At 47.2% G+C, this 22,378-nt stretch overlaps 1 protein-coding gene across 2 annotated transcripts in view; it reads right to left on the minus strand.

The window, feature by feature from the left end:
• Nucleotides 1-22,378, minus strand: part of FARS2 (phenylalanyl-tRNA synthetase 2, mitochondrial) — a 343,302-nt gene that overhangs the window by 115,202 nt on the left and 205,722 nt on the right. For both annotated transcript variants that reach the window (XM_082344586.1, XM_082344585.1), the window contains one exon: nucleotides 18,465-18,616. In XM_082344586.1, coding sequence (XP_082200712.1) covers nucleotides 18,465-18,616 — 152 coding nt within the window. The remainder of the gene's footprint in view (nucleotides 1-18,464; nucleotides 18,617-22,378) is intronic.

Below are 22,378 nucleotides of genomic sequence, written 5' to 3' on the forward strand. Positions count from 1 at the left end.
ATATCAACAGATGCACTGGCCCAGAGCCTTGGCCAAATTCCTCCTTGGATACTAAATGCCCATTCTGGCTGTTTTAACTCTGCCTGCAAGCAGGTAAGGGGACCCTGGGCAGAACCCAGTTTTACACCAGAGGCAGAATGACTGTCATTCGCTGTTTCAGTGGTTGCTAATATTTATTAATGGGTGAAAGGTCTGCAGGATAATCTGAGAAGAATTTAAGCATCTTTGAAGGTGGGGAGGACATCTTATCCAAGTCAGACAGTTTTAGTGCAAAGACGTTCAGTGAAGCACTATTCTGTGCCTAAATATCACTGCTTCAGAATCCTAAGATCTGAGTCAACTAAGAGTTCATTGAGTCTATTTTCATTAAGATGACCTGAGTTTGTAGCCATTCCCATTTGTAAACATATTCAGAGAACGATCACTAAAATAAACCTGTCATTCATTTTAGCTTCTTTCAGTCCTTTTGCAGAGGGTAAAAATTTTAAAAACTATATTATTACCTACTGGGAGTAGGAATGCAGGTCATCATGTGAGCTAGCCATTGACGCTGAGTTTAAAACTGTTAGATCAAACCCTGGCGCGTCCAGGCTTTTCTCTGGGGAGAGCATCGCCGGGCGAGAATGCTTCCAAGGGAATCACGTGGCTGAGCAGCCAAGATCACACGGGCAGACCTGCCGACATCCTTCTAGCTATTTGAGACAAGGGCTAAAAGGAACCGATATACACGACTGGCCCCTCTCAACGAAAGGAAGGGGCTGTGCTATGACCGTGGGCAGAGGGCTCCTGTCTTGCTGACAAATGAGGACAACCTTCCCTGCCCACCACTGCCCCGCAGGCGACCGTCACCATAAAGAAGGTTTCCACTTCTCCGGGTGCTCGTGTTTTCATCATACTTTCCTCGTATGGTCTTAAGAGTTCGGGAACTTGTTCTCAGCCCGCAAGCACTTGGGGCCACAGACCTCCTGTCTCCTTGACAGAAACCGCGTGGTCCTCGCCTTCTCAATCACCCCGCTGCCACCTACTCGCCCCTCGCCTCCTCTCGCGTTTTCCTTTCACAGGTAGAATTGTTCCAAGTCTTTTACTCCCTTTCCCAGGCCCCTGTGTCTCTTCTTGGACTAATAAAGACCAGGTCCAACTACCGCGTAGGCTGGAGACTGTCTACCGAGCTGACAACTGGCCCCCGACCTCCTGGACACCAGGCGAGGTGGTCTAGTGGCCCAAACGCCTCCCTGCTGCCAGAGCGAACGCTTTCACGAGAGCCAGCTGGTTGCCTCACCTTTGTGTAGCAGGGCATCCTGCGGCCATCACCGCCGCTGCCCCAAAGAGCGGGAATGTGTTTACCAGGGGAAGAACGGATGTTGACATCCCCACCTGGAGCAGCCTCCATGCTTATGAAATAGCCCACAGCCTGGGCTGATTTCAGCACCTAGGTTAGATTTTTCCTTCTTATCTTCCTTTTCTGCCCCTCTGATCTCACATCTTGTTTCTAATCACAGTTCAGAGTGAAACATATGTAAGCGCTGTGGTAGCACCCATTGAATAGAAATCATTTTCAGAGGGAACGCTGTAACAAGGGGTTTTGATCAAAGCTGGATTATTATTTTGGTTCTTTGTCTCACCCACGTACATTTGCTCCCTCCTCCTGGAAGAAAATTTTTGTGTGCATGAAGGTAGATCATAAGGGAGTTAAGAGTTTTTCTTAGAGTGGAGCTATTTATTTCCTTAATTAGCCTAAAATAAACATTTCTTGAAAAAGCCACTTTTTTTTTTTTTTTTTTTTTTACTGACGCTCATGTTCTGAGCTCATAATGGCATCTTCTTCGATCCCATCTCTCTGGGATGAAGCCATGCTCAGGTCAAGATGCTCTGTGTTGCAGGGCCAGACCCCACCAGAGCCAGAGTGAATGTGCCCATCAAGGCTGCCGGGTGAGAGTATCACGAGGACACAGAGAGACTTCTGAAGACGTGAACTGGGCTGTGGAGGGTTGGATGTGTCTGGTGAGTTTACCACAGGCCCCATCCTTCTGTGCTGCCCTCCAGTACGCTGGCCTCAATGGCAAACACCCACCCAGCACAATGCATCCCAAAGCCAGCTTCCTTTGCGTTGTTTGCAGCTGTGCAAATTACTCTCTCATCTCGTCCTGGAGAGCAGGCATCCAAGGTCAGACAGAAGGTGGAGAGAGTTGCGCGGGAGGAAGTTCTGTTTTTTTTTTTTTGACATTTAAAAGAACCCTCTTCCATTCTTCTTCCAGAGGTGCTAGGTTAGATTCCACACACAGGGGCAAACACAGGATATATTACATCAACTCTCAGTTACTGCTTTAGATGGGGAAAGAATGATCTCAGACATTCCAAAAGGTTTTTAAAGAGAAAATATTTTTTTCAAAATAAAAGTTTTATCTTGGAGTAAACCATCAGTAGTCCTTACTCCGAACAATCAGAAAGCTTAAACAATGGACAAGTGACTTAAAAAGAAAGTCGTATCAGGGATTTACATGATTCAGGAGCACGCTATACATGGGATTGTCCTGGATCAATTATAGTTCAAGCTTAAGCCTGTGCTGTTCTACATTTATAGTTTTCTATGCAGGTGTCTAAAATACGTATTATATACATGCATGTTATAATCCATCCACACATATGCATTTATACACATACGTATGCATGTACTGATAGTATTAGCATAAGACTTTGGCTAAGAGACTTTTATTCATTTAATGGATATTTACTAAATGTCCGATCATTATGGTAAGCGCTGAGGATGACAGACCAAGAAGACAAGATTCCAGCCCTCGAGGGTCTAGTCTAGTGAGAGAGACGTGAAAATGCCAAGTGCAACACAGTGTTAGTGACGGACACGTCGGTACCATGCACACCAAAGATGAACAGCTCTCCTCAGAGGACAGGGGTATCACGAAAGGGTCCCTAAAGAAAGTCATCCTTGAGTTGCATCGTGGAGGTGTTTGCCTGGCAGCCTGTGTATTTGAACTCTGGTACCCGGTAACCCAGGCCTGGTGTGTGTGGTGACCCACAGATAACCATGGTGGATAGGCAAGCATCTTCTGTATTAGCTCCCTGGGTACCATCAGTCCTGCGTTTCATTCCCTGCCCTTGGCATCAAGGGAACAGAGCCTGGGAGTGTGCTGTCCTTAGACTGTTGACATGCAAAATACAAGGGACAGGTCAGTTGCAGAGACCTCTGTGGGACGGAGCTGCTGGCGTGCCTCCTGCTCGTGACTCTGTGACGACACACCACTGCGAGTAAGGGGAGCACCAGGGAGAAGAGTGGGGTTTTGAAAATAAGGACAATCTTTTGAAAGGGCTGTTTGCCCTCCTCACAGCGCTCCTCCTAACAGGAAGACGAGTCGGCCTGTCCCCAGCCGCTCTGGTCATGAAGGCTCTGCTGTTAGAAGCCTCTGCATGAAACCTCCGTTGTTAGTTACTATGTGAGCAAGCCAGGCCTCGGGGCTATTACAATGACCTAGAAAAATAAGATTCAGGTGTTTCATTCGATGTGGGGGGAGGGGTGGGAGACAGCCAATGCCCAGATTTGATTTGGTGGTTCTGCATGATCTGAAGCAAAGTGGGAGCTGCTGTGTCTTCTTTAAGTCTTGCCACGACCACTTAACAGCTGTGTGACCTCAGGCCAGTGACTTAGACTCTCTGAGCCTCAGTCCTCCCACTGTACCAGCATATAATACAGTAGCTCATACAGAACAGGTACTCCATAGTCCCTGCGTGTCTGCGTGTGCACGTGCACACGCGCACACACACACACACACCCCCTAATTAAATTGCCCACATAGGATTATAGGAAAAAGAGACTTGAAAGACACATACTCATGAAAAAGTTCAACATTACCTTGGGGATACAACCTTTAAAAACTTAGTCCAAGAGTGAAGCAGATAGCAGCAAAATGGAGCATGATTTAAAAAAAAAAAAGGATTATTCAAAACCCACCAGAGTATTTGAGAGGTGACTGTTGATTAGAGACACCTTCCCTTAGGGAAGTACGTGACCCCTGGGCACTCTGCTCAGAAGAAGAAGAAAGCAGGTGAGCCTTCGAAGACCTCCGTGTTCGAGCCAGACGCCCAGACCTGAAGCAGCAAATGGGCAGCTGCAGACACCGGTGTAGGGGCGCCCACCACGTCGGTAATGGTGAGTGACAGGCTGCTTCTCAAGGACCCTGCCTGTCAGTCAGTGAAATCTGCAAGTACACAGACACCTTCTCAAGGCCCTACACCTCAGGGGCCTCACGGGCACTGTTCTCACCGAACCGTTTGCAAATAAAGAACCAGATGTCTAGTAAAGAAGAGAGGAAGGTGGGTCTGATTCCCCAATTTACAAGACAATGTGGCCTTTCCCAGGCACCCCAGAGTTTCCTACTGGGCATTTATGCAAACGGTCTGATAAACTCTGAACCAGTTCACTCTACCTAAGGAAGAAGAATCAATCTACTTTTCATTCCTGAAAATCCCCAAAGATATTCTGAATACACCTGATGGGATTCCCAGATGAGCGCAAATCTTCAGGAGTTAAGTGCAGAGTACAAACATCGCAACATTTCATATGCAATTTCCAAATAATGACTGAGAACAGTATGGCTTCTGGTTACATTACATGATAACTGCCATGACAGGACATGACACACAGAGCACCAGGCACTGGGAATATGTCCGCGGCCACAAAGACGGCGGAAGGACACGTGTTAAAAATAAAAATTCAATCATTCTGCTTTAAAGAATATCTGGATATACTTTTACGAACTTCATTTCATTTTAGACTTTACAATGCTGCTTTTAAGGTAGGGTTATGACACCAAGTTTTTAGGTGATGAACCAGTGGCTCGTCCAGATGAGAGAGAAGCTGGGTGAGACCACTGACAGTCCATCGACTGATGGCACAGGGACCCTAGAGAACCGTCTTGAGGAAGCAGGGCTTTATCCTGTAGTGCACTGTGCTGCAGGCTGAGCCCCGTGCCCTCGGGGCTCCTGAATAAGTCTCGTGCTCAGGCCACTATGCTTTTTGTAAATTCGTGTAACAATGCTATTTTTAAAAGACATCTAATGGTCGATGTGCTTTGGAAATTATTTTACCATGAGACAGATTTTAAAACACCAGTAGATGATGGCAAAATAGCGTCATCTCCTAAGAATGACTGATCTCCCCCGTTTCATGGACACTGAGAGCAACTATTTGGTAATCACTCATACCATCAAATCAGCTGCTCACTGAATTCCAGATCAGAATACGGCTGTCCTGTGCAGGATCCCTGTGGAATTTAGACTCTACGGGGTAGACTTCTGGCCAGAATCAAAACCCTGAGAAACACAGACACAGGGCCTGTCCAGAATGGAAGTTTCATGAGATAGCGCCCTGCAAACAGATGTGTTGGCTGCAAAGTCCAATTCTGTTGTTTCTTCCCATTTCCTCTACCAATAATATCAAACCCGCCTACATCCTAAAGCATTTATTGTGCTCAGAAAAAAAAAGTACACTGCAACCTTTTCTTAAGGTGTTAAAACAATTCCTTCTCAGATCTTAAACCCCATCACACTTTTTTTCTTTCAAAATATCCTCTACCTTCTTTTCTCCTCTTCCTATCCAAAACAATTAGACCTCAAGAAAGCGACTTTGTTGTTTATTATCATCAAGCAGCTGTACGCCTCTTCTGAGTATGCGCTTAACTATGGTAAACATGACACGCAAACCTTCTAGCTGGAAGCTTTGCTGTTCTTGGTGTGTAGTTAGTGCTTACATTCAATTACAATTAGTTTCTCCCAGAAGAAACTCACCCCTAGGATCTCATCACCACCACCAACAGTAGTTAATCCTGTATATGTAGGTGCCAGGCCCTGCAAAATAACCTTTAAGGTAGGTTCTAACCTTAATTCCATTGTAAAGACAAAGAAACTCAGAGAGAGAAAGCAACTTGCTCAAAGTCCCACGGCCACCAGGTGACAAAGCCAGGACCTGAACCTGGGGCAGCCTCCAGGGCCAGGGCACTGCTCCGTGAAGGCCCGCCAGCCCCGAGTGACGACGTAGTCCATTCCTGCCAGGACTTGTTAAGAAATAAGACAGAATATGACAGAATCACATCATGTAGGCACTGCAGGCCAGCTGAGCTCCAGAAACCATGACCCAGTCTCAGGAGAGCAAGTAACGCTTGTGAAGACAGGCTCCCCTTACATCTGCTATGGGCTGTTTGGATCTATTTTTCCATAGAACACTCCCATGTGATACTTAACAGATAAAACTTCCGTATCTTTATTGGGGGAGAGGGTGAGAAACTGATTCTAAAAACATAATGCAAAGGCCCAACTGATAAACAAATATAAAGGTTTAGAATTATTGATACTGTTTCACTCAAACTAATGTTCAAGTTTGGTGATGATAAAGAACTAAAACCTCCTTCTAACTAAAATTAATAACCACTCAAGGCAGCATACCAACAGATCATAATAGCTATTTTTCACAGTTGCTTAGAAGTGTCAGCACAACTGAATGTAATTTTAATTAAACAAATTTGCAATTATGAGTACAACAACTGCCTTGCCATTTTTACATCACAGCATGAGCTAAAAGAAAAAAAAAATCCCTCTTGTATTGCAAGCAGGAAACCTAAGTAAAAGTATTATTTAAAATAGTTAAACAGGGACTTCCCTGGCGGTCCAGTGGTTAGGACTTTGCCTTCCAATGTAGGGGGTGCGGGTTCGGTCCCTGATCCGGGAGCTAAGATCCCACATGCCTCCTGGCAAAAAAAACAAAACATAAAACAGAAGCAATATTGTAACAAATTCAATAAAGACTTTAAAAATGGTCCACATCAAAAAAAAAAAAGAATAATCTGATATTAAAATTAAAATAAAATAGTTAAACAGTGTGATTACAATATATAAATGTGTAAATCGGGTCATATGTTACAGAGTCCAACTTCAACCGGCACCTGGTCCAGCCACTGGCCGGGCAAAGCTGCCCGCAGGGGGATGTCCAGGCAGGGAGGGGGGTGCACACCAGGTGTGGAGCATGAAGGAGGGGGCACCACTGTCCGGGGGCCCCGCTGAAATCTCTAAGACACGTTCGTTTCCTGAGAAACACTTGCTCTGCTTTGAAGGTTGGAGAGACCTTGAATTTTGGTTTCCTACTATTAGGACTTTTCCATCTTGAATATCTCTATTGATCTCCTTTACTTAAACAATGCCAAGAATAGCTTCTATTCAGACTAGGTTTCTCAGGAGTTTGATCTGCTTAATATTGCCAGATACATTCCTGCATCAGACATGAGATAACATTATTTGGGATTCATATTTAAATAGGTTCTCTTGCAGGAGGAATCCTGAAACGGAGAAGTAAGTGCAATGTATAGGTATCCATTGATTTAATCTAGGTCAGAAGAATAACATTCTAAATATAATCAAGTCTTCTCTGTTTTCCTTGCAATATGTTCCTCACACCGCTTTCCTCGCTTGCTTCCTCTCATTTCCGGAAGGCTGTTTTTGGGCTGAGAGGTGAGTGGAGGTCAGGTCTGACCTCTAGAACTGTGCCTGCGTTGGACTGTACTGCACTTCTGTCCCCCAGGGGGGCTGCAACCACCCCCAGTGGGTGAACAGACCCCTGCCACACAAAACCAACGGGAAGTATATGTGATATTAAGGACTCTTTCCTCCATGTGCCATTTTAAGAAATGCTGATCAAAGTATCGCTTAAATCCTAAATCCTATTCATATGTTTAGGTCCTAATTTTCAGGCCCCATCCTTTCCTGAGTTGCTACATCGGCTACACGCCATGAATGAATCTAGTGAGGCTTGTGTTAAGTGGGCCGCCCCTGCCCTGCGGCGCTGGTCTCTAATCACCACATCGGTGCGACCCCTGCTTTTCAGAGGGCCTGGAGGAGGTCCTCCAGCTGTCTTCGTCCGTCCTTTAAATGAACCATACAGGGAGGGAAAACAGAAACAGGTCAGGGATGGAAAAGTGAAACTTCCCGACAGCATCACTCCAAGTGAAAACTGCCAGACACACAGCTCTGAAGAGGCAGGTCTAGGTGGCAGAGTTGGGACATCTTGTTTGCTCTGTAATGCATCAACCCTCGGTGTATATCCATGAAATCAAGCATTCTCTAATTACTAACATTTGTGGAATAAATGTAAGTGAAGCCACAACGGGAGGAAAGGGGAAGAAATACGATTATCCAAAGTACTTTCTAGAACTGAACTTTCTAAAGGCCAACCCGTGTGGCCTTGGTGCCCGCTGGCTGGACCCCATCACCGCGCTCCGCCACCTGGACGTCCTGGGTCACCCTGCTGAGCCCCTCCCTCGCTCTCTCTCTCTCTCCCATCCCCTAAGCCTTCTCTGGGGCTCTCTTCTCATCCACCTCTTCTCCTGTTCTAGAACTTTCTGGGGTCCCAGTCACACCCGGTGCTCCAACTCCCGAGGATGTATTCTAATCCTGGCCCCCCCCTTGGGGGCTCTTAGGTCAACTTTCTTGTGTGCCCCACCTCAAGCCAAGAAGCTCAAAGGAATCAAATAATCTCCACCAAAGACTGTTCCCCCCACCTGCTCCCTATGGCACCATCAACCTCCATCCTCCTAGTCACACAGGTCCAGGTCTTGGGAGCTGTATTTCCTTCTGCGCCCGTGCTCTCTCTCTGCAATAGCCCACCTTTCCCGGGGATCCTAACTCTTAAGTATCTCCCCCACCAGCCAGCTTCTTCCCACAAGGCTCCTGCCACCGTCTCGGTGAGAACGCATCTTCTCTCACTCAGACTGCACACGTGTGCTTCTACATCTTTTCCTTCGACCACCCTCACCCCTGGCCAACACGGTTGCCACAGGCAAGACAGATAATCCTTTGTAAACTGCAAATAGCTGAACCAGCTCAGTGTCTTCCCACATGCTCGACCAGATAAGTCCACGTTTTTATAAGGGAATTCAAGGCCTTTACGATCGGACCCCTTGCAAGCTCTCGGCTCATCCTCAGCCCCATGTGCCGGCACGCCAGCCACTCTGAACTCCTCTCCCATCTCTGTCTTCCTGTCTTTGAGCAAGCTGTCCGCTCGGCCTTGGCCCCTTCCATAGCTAAGTCCTGTTTGCCTCCAAGATTCAGCTGAACCATGATCTGTAAAAGCTTCTTGAGCATTTAAGGCAAAGTAAGGCGCTGCCCTTCTTTGAAATCTCGGTGGTGCATCGCTCATCCAAGGCCTCTGGCTGCACCCTGACTGCGAATATCTATCTGCACCGACCTCCTTTCAGACTGTGAGCGCCTTGAGGACAGGAGCTCATTTCTAAACACCGTTTTGGTATTTCCGGGTGATGAGTATCACAGATAGCACAGTGCCTCCCCCAGAGTAAGTGTGCAATGCATGTTCCCTGGAACGAGTGCGTCACACCAAGAGAACATTAATTTTAGCCACTCCAGCTCAGAGGAAAAGAACCATTTAAAACTCATACTGAGTAGAGACATCTGGAGACCAAGGCCAGCTGCAGCTTATTTCCGTGCTGCTCCAAGTTCTCTGACAAGGAAGCTGATGGCTTCAGCCTGTTTCCTCTGCCTTCTTGCCCTCTTCCAGGGCCCAAAGCGACGGGAACTCAGTTGGTCTCCAGGAATGGAAGGAAGCCCACGTCCCAAGAGCTTAAGGGACCGGGGAGTTGCACTGGCTTACAGAGTCTGAGGAAGGACTGCGGGAAGGGCCGGTGCAGCTGGGCCCCAGCCCAGGGCGGGACGGGGGACTCCGCCTCGCCAGCGTCTTCCCTCCACCTCCCATCTCTACTCCGCCACTTCCTTCCCTCTCTCTCTGCTCACCTTGGGAAACGTGGCCAGAGATGGCTCCCAGGAAGATCACTTACAGCTTAAAAGCTCTCTTTGGTTTTCCACCCAAACAAGACCGAGAAGAGGCCCATTTGCCCAGTTTTGTTAGGTGCTCACCCCTGGACCAGTCAGCTGGGCCAAGGGGCAGAGACCTACCGGACCGGTGTGCAAGCTGCCCTATCAACGCTGCATACACGTGGGGGGAGGAAGCTGCTTCCAGAAAAGGACGCCAGGGTCCACTACTCCTGTGACTCTGGACAGGACAGCTTCGGTGCATATGGGTTTGGAAACTCCACCTTCAGGAGATTGAAAGCTTCTCTGCCTTCCCTGTGCAGACAGCTTTTTTCTTCCTTTCATGTTACCTTCCTTCAAAAATTTTCCTCGCTCCTCATCTTGTGGCAAACAAACATACATATAAACACATTATAATTTGATTCCTTGAATTTCTATCCTGCCTTGTGATCTCCCCTCTTCCAATCAGAAAAGGGTTTTCTAGGTAACCATGGATAATTTGCATACTTCCAACACCCCCAGTATCCTGATCCTGGGAGCTCAGAGCTTTAAAATATATTTTATATAGGATACGACCAACCTTCTTAAAAACACCGTTTCCCCCTTTTCTTTCCTTCCTTTTCTCTATCTGAACATTTGGTCCAAACTGCACTATTTTTAAACCAGCCGTTTACTCAGAACCCAACTTACTGAAACCTAATTCCTGTTTCTACGTATCAGTCCTCACCCCACTTTTGTCTCCTGTAAGAAACCATCATAACTGATAGGAAAGAATTCCGGTCACTCGACCAGAAAATGTTACCAACTGGGGTGTCTTTTTGGTCTACATGGAAAGGGATGTCTGTTATATCCTGAGAAAACATGACCTAACGTATGAATTTTCTTTCTTTTTCTTCATCATTCATTCACTAAGATTTTTTAATTGAGTGTGGTTACTATGTTCTAAAACCCAAAGATAGTAGAAAGTTCAAGACCCAGTGCTTGACACTAATTCACAGTGCAAGGGTGGAAAAATGAATAAATGCGATGCAATATGGCAATTGCTAAAACAGAAGAATGTGTTAGAAATACTCATTCTACCATCACCACAGAATTTCAAAAACTACATCCTGGGTGCATGACTGGACAGATGATCTAGGAGAAATTACCATATTTAATGAAAGCTGGGGTAAGTGATTATTTATTCCAGTAAAATTCTGTGTAAATGTCTAGACCACGGCTGCCATCTCTTGTACAAATATTTCACCTGCTTAATTTTCATCACTAGTTAGTTTCCTCTCTCCTCATCTTACTACTGTCACTTTCTTTCAGGAGCAAGTGAAGGCTAAGAAAAGTGGCCACACCTGTCAAACACAGACCCCCCCCCGAAACACTTCTGTGAGGTGTGCTTTCTCCTCTGAGAAACAGTACACACGTGAGACATCTTACAAAATAGTTACGTAAGGCAACTGGCATTTTGCTGATTTTGTCCTCGTTTCTGAACAGCGCTCGCATGGAAAAGATGTTAGTGTAAACGAGACTTCGCCAGGTCCGACCTGGAATCCCCAGCCTTTGTTTGATGTGTTACCTGAAGGGAAAAGCCGAGGGGAGGACGTGCGGGAGGGGCCCTACGAGGCAGGTGGGAAGACGGGGCTCAGGCAGAGGTGACAAGCATGACCTGACTCAGCTGTGCACAAGCCTGGAACACACAGGACACCACGGGGGCGCCGAAGCTCAACAGCGTGCCTGCTGGGGAAGCGGCACGACCGGCGATGCCCGGCTGGAAACCCTGGGGACCTGATGAGGATCATCGCCACGTTCAGTGGAGTAGGGTTGTTGGTGAACACACACGAGACGCCCTCTGTGGCTTCCAGAAGACCCTGAGGGGGCTCTGCTGGAGACGGAGATCCGTGTGAGCAGGTGGGTGGTGACCACCATGACATTGGAACAGAGGTTCCTTCGTTCACGTCCTCGGCGTCTGACTCGTCCTCTCACCGTCACGAGCGGCCCCACTGAGACGGGGATGCCCTCCTTGTACCATGTTGCCTTGAGGCACCCTTCTCTCCTCGTGTAAATCTCACAGAACATTCCACCTTGCTCTTTCCTCACTAGACCCCGATCAAATTCCCACGATGATAACACCCTCCCTGGCCCCTAGCTACACTTGAATAAACAGACCACAGAGAAGCTATGGACTATTAAAATGAAACACAACAAGCACAGAAGGACGCTCCTGTAAGGACCTGCTGCTCTCCTGGGTTTTCTAACTTCACCGCTCCCCATGTTTCCCCAACACCGGGTCTCAGATTCTGCCTCGTTCTGACTCGGAGTCCAATCCCAACTCTGAAGGGGAGACCAGCAGGAGCCCTGGGCCAGCAGCTCCCAGCAGACCATCCAGGCTGTCCTGCCGGTGACCGTGCCTCAAGGCCTGGGGCTCGCACCCCAGGAAGTGGCCCCCACGGTCCTCCGAGACAGCCTGAGCCGGGCTCCACTCCACTGGTGGCTGGACAGCTGCCGCAAGGCCTGGCTCCTCTGGGACGGCCGGTCTGCCCCGCCTCACACCTCCCGTGCTACTGACCGCTTGGCCCTCTACCAAGTCCCTAAGGACAGGCACCCTAGACGGTGGGTACCACTGGGCCCACCTGTGTACATCGCTGGTCCTTCCCCCTGGAGGGACCCCTCATCCCACACGGGGCCGCCCCCTGCCTTCTTCGGTACACCTCCTGGCTGCTGCTTGAGCCTCAGCTTGACCAAGTTAAGGAAAATAAGTCGCCCAGGAGACACTGGGGCGGCTGCACGGTGCTGCCCCCGCCCGCTCGCAGTGTGAGTCGCGGCCCCGGACCGCGTGATGCTGGAGCCCAGAGGCGCTGGTGGCAGAGAAGGCTTGATTCTTGCTCAGGACACCAGCCAGGTGAGGCCCAGGGCCACCAGGGCACCTCTGCTGCTCAGAGCCCTGAAGATTTGAAGACTGTCCCAAACAGGCCTCACCTGTATGCCCCTGAGACATCCTTACACAGGCAGGCCCACCTGCAGAGACTCGGCCCCCGACTCTCTAACGAGCACAGCTGTGTGGCGATGCTAATGTGCGCTTCTGAGGCCGCACGGCGTCGGCCGGATTCGGATTCGTGCGGCTCTTGGTCGCTAGGACAACACGACTAACTCTGAGGGCCGCAGTACACTCGGGGCCAAGCCTCCGCGGGCTGTGCAGAATGAGGTGACAGACACGGGGACAGACAGTGAGGGAGGGCGGGCGAGGGCTGACTCCCATGGCTGTCTCTGGGCGTACATTGGGGTGGCAGCCCGTGGAAAGAAGTGACCCTGCGAACTGGGTTAAAAACTCTGAAGACCCAAAATGATTGAAAGCCTCTCTCATAATTGCCCCAAATGGTGGGCTCCCTATCCCATTTCTGCCAGCAGATCGGAGACGTCCCGTCCCCGCGCAACTGCCCTCGGTGCTCGTCCTCACTTGCTTCTCTCTGATCAGCCCTGTGAGGGCGGACAGGCCACCATCAAGGGGCGTGAGGTTCCCTCACCTGGCATCTTGGGAAGAGGGCGTGCAGTCTCCACACTACAAAAAGGGACACAGGATGCCAAGCGGAGACACGGCCAGAGGACCCCCGGAGAACTGCTCACTGCAAGTTCAAGAGGAAAGAGTGGCTTCCTGGTTAGTTTCCACAGAGGTGTGCAGTGACACAGCAGGTCACTGAGGACGCAGTTCACCGGGCGCCTGGCCTCTGGCCCAGCCTCGCCAGCATCAAGCAGGTGCTCGGCTCCCTCCCTCCCTCCTCTGTGCAGACCTGCTCCTCTGGGGCCTGGGCAGCCTGCAGGTAATCCCGAAGAATCCTTCCGCAAATGGCGAGGTCCCGGGGGACAAGGCAGGACAGGGAGTTTGGGGACTGAACTAATTGTGTTTCAATGCATCTCATGCTGGTGGCCAGCACGGCTGCTCTGTGATCACAATAAAGCGCACACCTCGTGGGCTGCTTTAAAAAGAAGGCTTGGGGAAGGAGGGTAGGGACGGGATCGGGAAAAAGAAATATCAGGCCAAAAATAGTCTTCTTAGAACTGCCTTCAGGGCTGTCTGAACCACAACAATAGAAGTTCTGATACTCATGCCACCAGCCTTGCGATAAAAATGAAGGAAGAGCAAGGAGACAGGAGAGTTCTAATGCCATCTCCTTGGTACCGCACACTGTCAGTTTCAAGGGGACACAATTTCTGACGAGCTCTCCCAAGATTCACTGGAGTTGGCTTCTCATTGCTGGCCAACCTTTTAGTTCCAATAAGTGCACTTACTCGGCTCTGTCTAAAGAAACAAGACCAGAGATGCAGACCAGAGACGTCAGTCCACCTGCCACTGCCCGTAGCATTTTCCCAACATACAACCCAGAGAATGGTCCTGTGGACTACAGAGCCCTGCTGGCCGGCATCTATGCCATTGCACAAAGTACGTTTATTTTGTTCTGATTAAAAATTTACTCCTCAAGTTGCAGGAAGACCAGGCACCGTTTCAGATGACAGCGTTGCGTGAAGTCTCATTCTCTTCCCTCTAGTATCAGAGCTTCCCCATCATCTGTACTGACTGCCAAACCCCAGCTGACTCGCTCTACTGAGGTCATTCTTTATTTTAAAATAACAACACAGGTTGACCGTGAAAGTTACTGATTTACAGTCTAACACCCAGCAACTTTTTTAGAACTCTGTGCGATTTTCAAAGCATTCACATAGATAGGCCCATCTTATGTTTGCGGCTGCCACTTCAAGACAACATTCGTGCTCATCTAAGTTGGTAGGTGGGGACGCTGAGGCTCAGGGAGTCCCTGTACCAGACATCTAGGATGTGAGGGGTCAGGAATCAAGGCTTCTGAGTCTGAACACTGAGCTCTTTCCATCAGACTACACCGCCTCCCCCTCCAATGCCATAAGGCATTCCTAGTCATCTAATAAAAGCTCCTCCAAGGAATGAAGGAGGATTATTAAGTATCCACCAAGCATCAGGCAGTGAGCCTCCTTCCGCTAATATAAACCCTGAGGGAGGGTGGAGGGAGCTACTGTGCCCTCAGCCCCCAAGGTGTGTCCCTCAAGTGGGACAGCCTGGAGAAGTTTAAGAGCAAATGAAGAGTAAAAGACATGACTGGGCCAGCAGGCAGGAGCCGGTACCGAGCCCCACGCGGGGAGGAGGAAGGCAGTGCGCCCGTGTTTGTTCTGAGAACTGCCCAGTGAACCCTTCTGGCTGAAGATGCTCGGCCTCTGGCTTTGTGTCCAGAAAGCGGGGCCGGGCGGTTTACGGCGGCCCCGACTAGACCAACAACGGGCTCTTGAACCAACAGTGGCTTGTCCACAGCCTGCCCAGACCTCAGGAAGCAGCCTGGCGCAAAGGGCTCTGCCCAGCAAGGGGGATGACGGTTTGCTCAGTTAATTAGGCTGCTTCCTCCCAGAACTGGTACTGGGACAATGGAGGGGATGGGCCAGAAAAGACTTTGGCCAAGGCAGCAAGGGGCGGAGACGTGAATGTGTGTGTAACTTGGGGAGGGGGGTGGCGGAGGGGACGGAGGACGCAGACGCTGGCCAGGAGAGGTGAGGACAGGGACAGAGCCAGGGGCCCAGATGCAGAAGGTCTCTGGTCTCAGACCTGCCTCGGTTCTGAGTAGCTTTCCAGCCCTCACTCAGGTGTATCCTAAATAAATCCCCTCTGTCCTGAAGAGGCCACCATGAGGGACTCTGTCCTGGCAACAAAACAGCCTAACAACCCAGAGTTGTTTTTACAGAAACTGAACGTTTCCACTAAAGAGCGCTGACTCACAATCACAATCAGGACTGGGGACGTGTCATTCACAAGGTGTCAGAGAGGAGACAGACACACAGGGCCCGCTATCCTGGCTCCTGGGTAACTCTCCCCAGACCGATGGCCTCTTCCCTCTGAATCTACAGCCCTAGACACGGGCCTCTCATTTCAAGTCGATGAAAGTTACTGAGCATCAATTATGTGCAAGAGAGCAGGCAGGTCTTGATTAGGTTTAACCAAGCTTATTGTACCTTATGCTTTTTATTGCTAAGTTCATTTCTCTTATGTTATTTGGCTCCATAAGAACTGGGATCTTGCCTTGTGCCCCCAGTGAAGCCAACGTTTCCTATAACACAGGCACTCAAGAATCAGTGGGTAAATTTGTTTATGGCCTGCCCCTTGTATTTACCATCTGGCCTTCAACAGAAAAAGTCTGCCACCCCCTGCCTTAGATATTTCCTGAGCGTCAGTACGTAGTGCGCCACCATTACTAAATAATGTATTATTTTCCTCAAGTGTGTCCTTTTCCGCAGGGCTGTAAGAGCAAGGTTGACCTTTGGTTGTCCATAATGAAGATCTGAAAAATAGTGGCTTAAACAAGATACTTCTCTCTCTTGTGAAAGTCTACGACTGAGTCGACTCCCCAGTGTCAGAGACCCAGGCAACTTCTGTGCTGTTGTTCCCCACACACAGCTTCCACTGCCAAGGTGACACCATGGTCCAGAATGGCTGCCAAGGTACCAGCCATTACATCCACATCCAGGTAGAAGAAAGGTAAAGGACAGCCTCAACCCAGTTTTTAAAGAAACTTCTGGAAATGCCACTAAAAACTTCTACTTCTAAATCACTGGCTAAACTCAGCTACATAGATACACTTTGTTGTAGAGGAAGCTCTGAAGTGTAGACTTTTAGTTGGCTAGGTTGGTTAGATAAAAATCAAAGTTATGTATTTTTATAACGGGGGGTGGGATGTTGAGAGATAACTAGGAATCTCTGCCACAGGAACTTTACTGCCATCCTAGCCCCTTAGTAAGACAGTACAGGCGCTGGGCAGGTTCTCCACTGTGCCAGGGCCCCGGGCTACCCCATAGAGTCTATTTTCTGTAAAGTTAGCAGACAGATATCATCTGCAAGCTCCAAAATATATTTAAAATCTGCCAAAGCAGCTGAAACCAAGTAAAAGCCAAATGGGAGGAAGTGAAGAGAAGGAACAGATAGGCAGATCTCAGAAAAAAACAGCATAAATACTTCCTCAGAGCCAATGGTTCCAGTTTAAAGTGCAAAGTCTACATCACCAACAAGGGTCAAAACTGGGGTAAACAAAGGTAAATCTGTGTGTAACAAGTGCAGATTTGGGGCAGGAGTCAGACCTACACAAAGAACCTAAGAGAGGAATGAGCCATATTTAAAGAGAGGTTGGTTTTTGGCAGTGGAGGGGAAAAAACGCCTTACAGTTGTGAAAACAGCAGTCCTGAATGAGGGCCTTAGCCCCTCCCACCATGCCAGCCCCACCTCAGCCCTCAACCTGTGCAAAGAGCTGGTTCCAAAAATCCAATGCATTCAAATACGAGTGACAAAAAGGCAATCACACGCACACCGCTGATGCATCAACCAAAATATAGAAAAAAAGGTAAGAAAAATGGCAGAAAAACTTACTGACGGGGAAGTCACAGAAAAATGTTGCCTTTGGAGCACATGAAACTTCGGGCCAAATATTTTGCAGTGAATTTTAAAAACCAAACGAAGCAATTTGTTTAAGAAGGAAAAATCACAAAGCAGAAATGACTCCAGGAAGAGACAGGAAGAAAACAGGGAGAATTGAAATGCGAGCTTGAAGAACTCAGAAAAGGAGGGGAAACAAAGTAACTGAAGATGGAAATGGAGTGTGGGCAAGAAGAGACCACAGAAGACCCGGGGCGGGGAGGTGGGCAGAGAGGGTAACGATGGGGAAGCACCCAAAAGGAAGTGGCGGAAGAGAGTGTTTTAAAACATTAGAGAGAAAACAGCAGCAGGCAGAGGAGTCAGATACAGAGGGGTGGGGCACGCATGTCTGGGTCCCCAAGGGAGGGGCCAGAAGAGATCCTTACGGATATGATTCAAGAAAACTTCCCTAAGACCCAGGCGGAGCCAAATCTGATCAGAGAGAGACAAGGATTTACACACCAGGGAGAGCAGGTCAACACTGAGAGGGATCCTGCTACGGTTATTAAACTTTAAAGGTAAAGAATCTCTTAGGAAGAAGAGGAAAACAATCAAGCCCTGCCTCAGATTTCTTTAAATCAAGTAAAACTTGAGAAGATAACTGAGCAACACTTACAAGACCCTCACCAAAAAATGGGCGAGCCAAGGATTTTATAACCAGCCAAGCTGTCATCTAAGTATAAACAGAGAAACACGCAAGAGCTCAGGGGATATCGTTTCCCCGAGTCCTTGAGCACACTTCTAGATTCACATTTAACTCCTGGAACGTAATACAGGTCTTGGCGTGTGCTAAGCGCTTAATAAATATTCAGTGAGAGACTAACAAAACAGCTCTTTCTCCACAAACTGCTCTTTCTGCCTCATTTCCTTGGTACTTGGAATGTGATATGGTAAGAGATCACTTCCCAAAACAATACCAAAAAGCTCCAAAATATTTAAAACCTTCTGTTTCATATCCTTTGTCTACTAAGGCAGGAAAGATTAAAAATGTATTTTAGAAAGATTTTCAGAAAGTACTGATATAAAAGAGTTTTCCGGTATGCTGAATATTCACTATAAATTCAGAATACATTTGTCTCTTATGCAATAGGTTGCAGCAAAATTTTTTTACATACTTCCACATGCCATTTGCCACATGGAAATAAAAAAGGAGAAACTCAGAAAGTTTCTTACTTACTTTGGATGTTCAAACTTGTCTATAAGATCCACTTTTTCCACCAGGTCTCCTCCAATTGTTCGGACTAAGTCATAGAAATCGTTCTCTGTGTAATTCTCGGGAGGTAACCAGAATGAGATGTCATTGATCACAGCAGGGTATTTGCTGAGAGGCTAACAAAATGAGAGAAGAAAAAAGAGATTGATTTGTTAGTTGGATGACAACGTTTAAGTTTTTCATGGCAGTTTCACGTGGGCTAGTTAGAAAATGATGGCAAGACACTATTTCAGCACTTGAATTTTCAGGAACAAAATGAACTTAAAAGATAAGTCAATATTCAAAATTAGCAAATTCCATTATGAATATTATAGATTCTTATCACTCTCATGTGTAACATTACCATATATTATACTCACATTGCCATTAATGTTCAATTTAGTATAAAGCAATTTGAATATATCACATCTCAGTTTTTTTCCATTTGAATACTAGAGGAGAAAAGTTCACATTTAATTACAAGCAATTCATTAACTTCTGTGATACTTTCAGGAAGCCGTTTTAATAGAGAAATAAGTAAGGGCTTGTCAAAATTGATATTTCAATTAGTAATGTCATTATTTGTTAGTATTTCTAATTATTAAGGGAGTACTTCTAATTATTAATTATATAGGGGGTTATTTTTCAAATTATGCTTCTAAGGATGTGATAGACACAAAGGTAGCCATTCCCCCATTTTATCCCACTTTTTCCAGTTTATTAGGGCTCACTAACTAGATCATTATATTAGATACATATTTAAAATTAGATATTTTTAGAAGTTACCACATTTGTTTACATGGCTTAAACATGTACATCACAAATACATATTTATATATTACATACACACACATATATACAGATAGCTGTGATGTTATGTAAGTCTGTAAGTTACCACCACAATAAAAAATGTTTCATTAAACGTTTCATTATATAACTATGAAATCCATACAACTAAGGAAATATCTGCCAATCTGTTAGGAGAACAAGTTTATAAACTGATTTACACCAAGCCTGATATCACTGTAAACCCCCTGGTGAATCACTGATTAGAAAAATATAAAACTTTTTAAATGGCAAAACCTCTGAAGAACCAAGTACTCAAACATAAATGATTATTCAACTTGAAATATCAATAAAGTTGTCAAAAGCATCGGTTCAGAACACACATTTCAAACGAACATAATAAAGCTACCACCCAGGTGCTCCTGACAAAGCACCACAGCTCCTGAAAAACACCCTGTTTTCTTGGAGTCAAGATGCTGTGATAAATAATACGCGGGTTAATGTAACATTGCGAGATGGTGGCAGTTGGGTGGTTACACAGCGCTTTTCCTTTTCCACTTAAGGAGCGTGGAAATTCAGGGGTATTCGGTAAGAGGCAGGGGTTGCCAAGAATTAGCATGAAGTCGCCTCTTCGATGACAGACACGGGAGGAGAGACCCGACTGGGCACTGGTGTCAGGAACCCGATAACAGCGTCAACGTGATGGCGCAGTCAGCCAGAGCACAGGCCCCAAGACGTTAAAAAATACATGGTATGTGTTACGGTAAATACATAAAAACCAAGGAGAAAAACCCAGACCATTGCACTGCAAACCTAGTTCAAGCTAACAAGTGGGAACAAGTTTAAAGTAATGGTGGCTGGTTCCTTGCGAACTTGCAAGCAGGGTCGAACCGGAGGCCTTTCACAGCTCCTGAAACTTCCCCTCTCTCCCTTCTCTTCTTGCACGTGAATATCTTTTCATCGTTTTTTTTTTTTCCAGTGAAAGCATGTGGGACGCAAACTCTCAGAACTGACACGGCTGAAACCCCCGCTCGTGAATCAGCCGGCAAAGCACAAAATTGTAGGTTTACTGTTGTCTCCCCTCAGCGCTTGGAAAATACTTCTCTGTACCCGTTAGCAATGACGACAAGTCTGCTGTCGGTCGGAGCTGCTTCTGCGCAGGGAATCTGTCATTTCTCCCCGGCAGCGTGGAAGGGCTTCACCTTTATCCCGGCGGTTCTGATGAGGCCGGGCCTGCATTTATCTTGGGGTATTCTGCCCGGGACTCAGCGTGTGCTTTCACTCAGAGGGTTCATGTACTCATCCAAGTCGGAAAATTCCAGCCACGACTTCTCTGTCCTCTTCTTCTAGGACCGCAGTTCTCCATATTGTGGGGTTTCTCAATCTATCTTCCATTTCTCTTACCTGATTGATTTTCGGGTTTTAATCTTTACATATCTGTGCTGTATTCTGGGTGAATTCTTCAGTAACAGCTTCTTATTTACTAATTCTCCCTTCAGCTGAGTCTAGTCTCATCTGTTTTTTTTTCTTCTCTATTTCAGTGAATCTATTACTCATTTCTGATATTTCTAATTGTTTTTTTCCATATCTACTTATACTTCATTTTTGCCTGTTTTTGCCTCTTATTCAGAATTTCCTGTTCTTCTTCTTCTTGTTTTTATGGTTATTATTCCTCCATTAATATCTTTGAGGACATTAGGCATTTTTTTTTTTAAAGAATGCCTCTTGCTTTTACTTTACTCTCCAGTGACTCAGATTCTGAGTGTGAATTTGGTTGGCTGACACGCTCAGGTCAGAGTTCTTCACGTGGTTTGGGGTGTGTGTCTGCAGGCCCGTCTGGGATGGGAATAGCTGCAGTGTTCTCTCACTCACCACCCCTCCTTGGTCAGAGGTTTTTGTGGTCCCTCCCTCCCCTTGTGCTCCTGGCCCAGATCTAGTTGGTGGTGGCATCTGGGTTCCTGCCCGATGGTGACAGGGCTGATGATGCCATGGCGGTGACTCATCTCAGTTCCTGATGAAGAGGCCAACTCTCTTCCTGGGCTCACAGCTCCTATGAGCTAGAGGTCACAGCAGGCAGCAGTTTGCAGCAGTGGTGGCTGCCCCCTTCTAGAGGAGGGGACCGCCTGCCCCTACTTCCCAGCAGAGATCATGCTCTGGACCAGCACATCCGGACTCCCCACCGGAGCCAATCACTGTTTCCCCTGCCTAGGAACCCGCAGCCCGCAGCATCTTCGGCCTCACTCTCTGCTCTGTCTTTGTGTTTGTCTCTTGTGCGTGGATAAATATCTTTTCAGGGGAAAGAGGGGAAGGCATGGTTCTGACTTTTTCATGTTCTCTTTTTATGTATCATGGCTGTGTGTTCGGAGACGGTAAAGAGCAGCTTACAAAGCAACAACGAGGGCTTCCCTGGTGGCGCAGTCGTTGAGAATCTGCCTGCCAATGCAGGGGACATGGGTTCGAGCTCTGGTCTGGGAAGATCCCACATGCCGCGGAGCAACTAGGCCTGTGAGTGACAACTACTGAGCCTGCGCGTCACAACTACTGAGCCTGCGCGTCTGGAGCCTGTGCTCCGCAACAAGAGAGGCCGCGACAGTGAGAGGCCCGCGCACCGCGATGAAGAGTGGCCCCCGCTTGCCGCAACTAGAGAACGCCCTCGCACAGAAACGAAGACCCAACACAGCCAAAAATAAATATAAAAATAAATTAAAAAAAAAAAAAGCAACAACGACCTGACTCTAAATTTCCTTACACAATGGTTCTTAACTTCATGGGGGAGGGACACAGATGTCTCTGAGAATATGATGAAAGATTCAAATTCTTGTTCCAGAAAAGTACATACTTTCACAAACACTGATTTTTCCATAGAACATCTGGGATTCACAAACCCAGTAAAAGTCATTCAAGGAGTCAGAATAAGGACTCCCCCCCGTCCTTGACCCATATTCAAAATTGCGTCATGAGTTCAAATACAGACAATTGAGATTATGGTACTAAGAGAGTTAAAAATATCAGAATCATTCTTTACTAACATAATAAATACATGTATGTGTGTCTACTTTATATGCATACATAGAAAGGATGTATATTTTATGATAATAAAAAGCATACATGAA

This window comes from Balaenoptera borealis, assembly GCF_965194805.1.
Source record: "Balaenoptera borealis genome assembly, chromosome: 12".
NCBI classification, from domain to species: domain Eukaryota; kingdom Metazoa; phylum Chordata; class Mammalia; order Artiodactyla; family Balaenopteridae; genus Balaenoptera; species Balaenoptera borealis.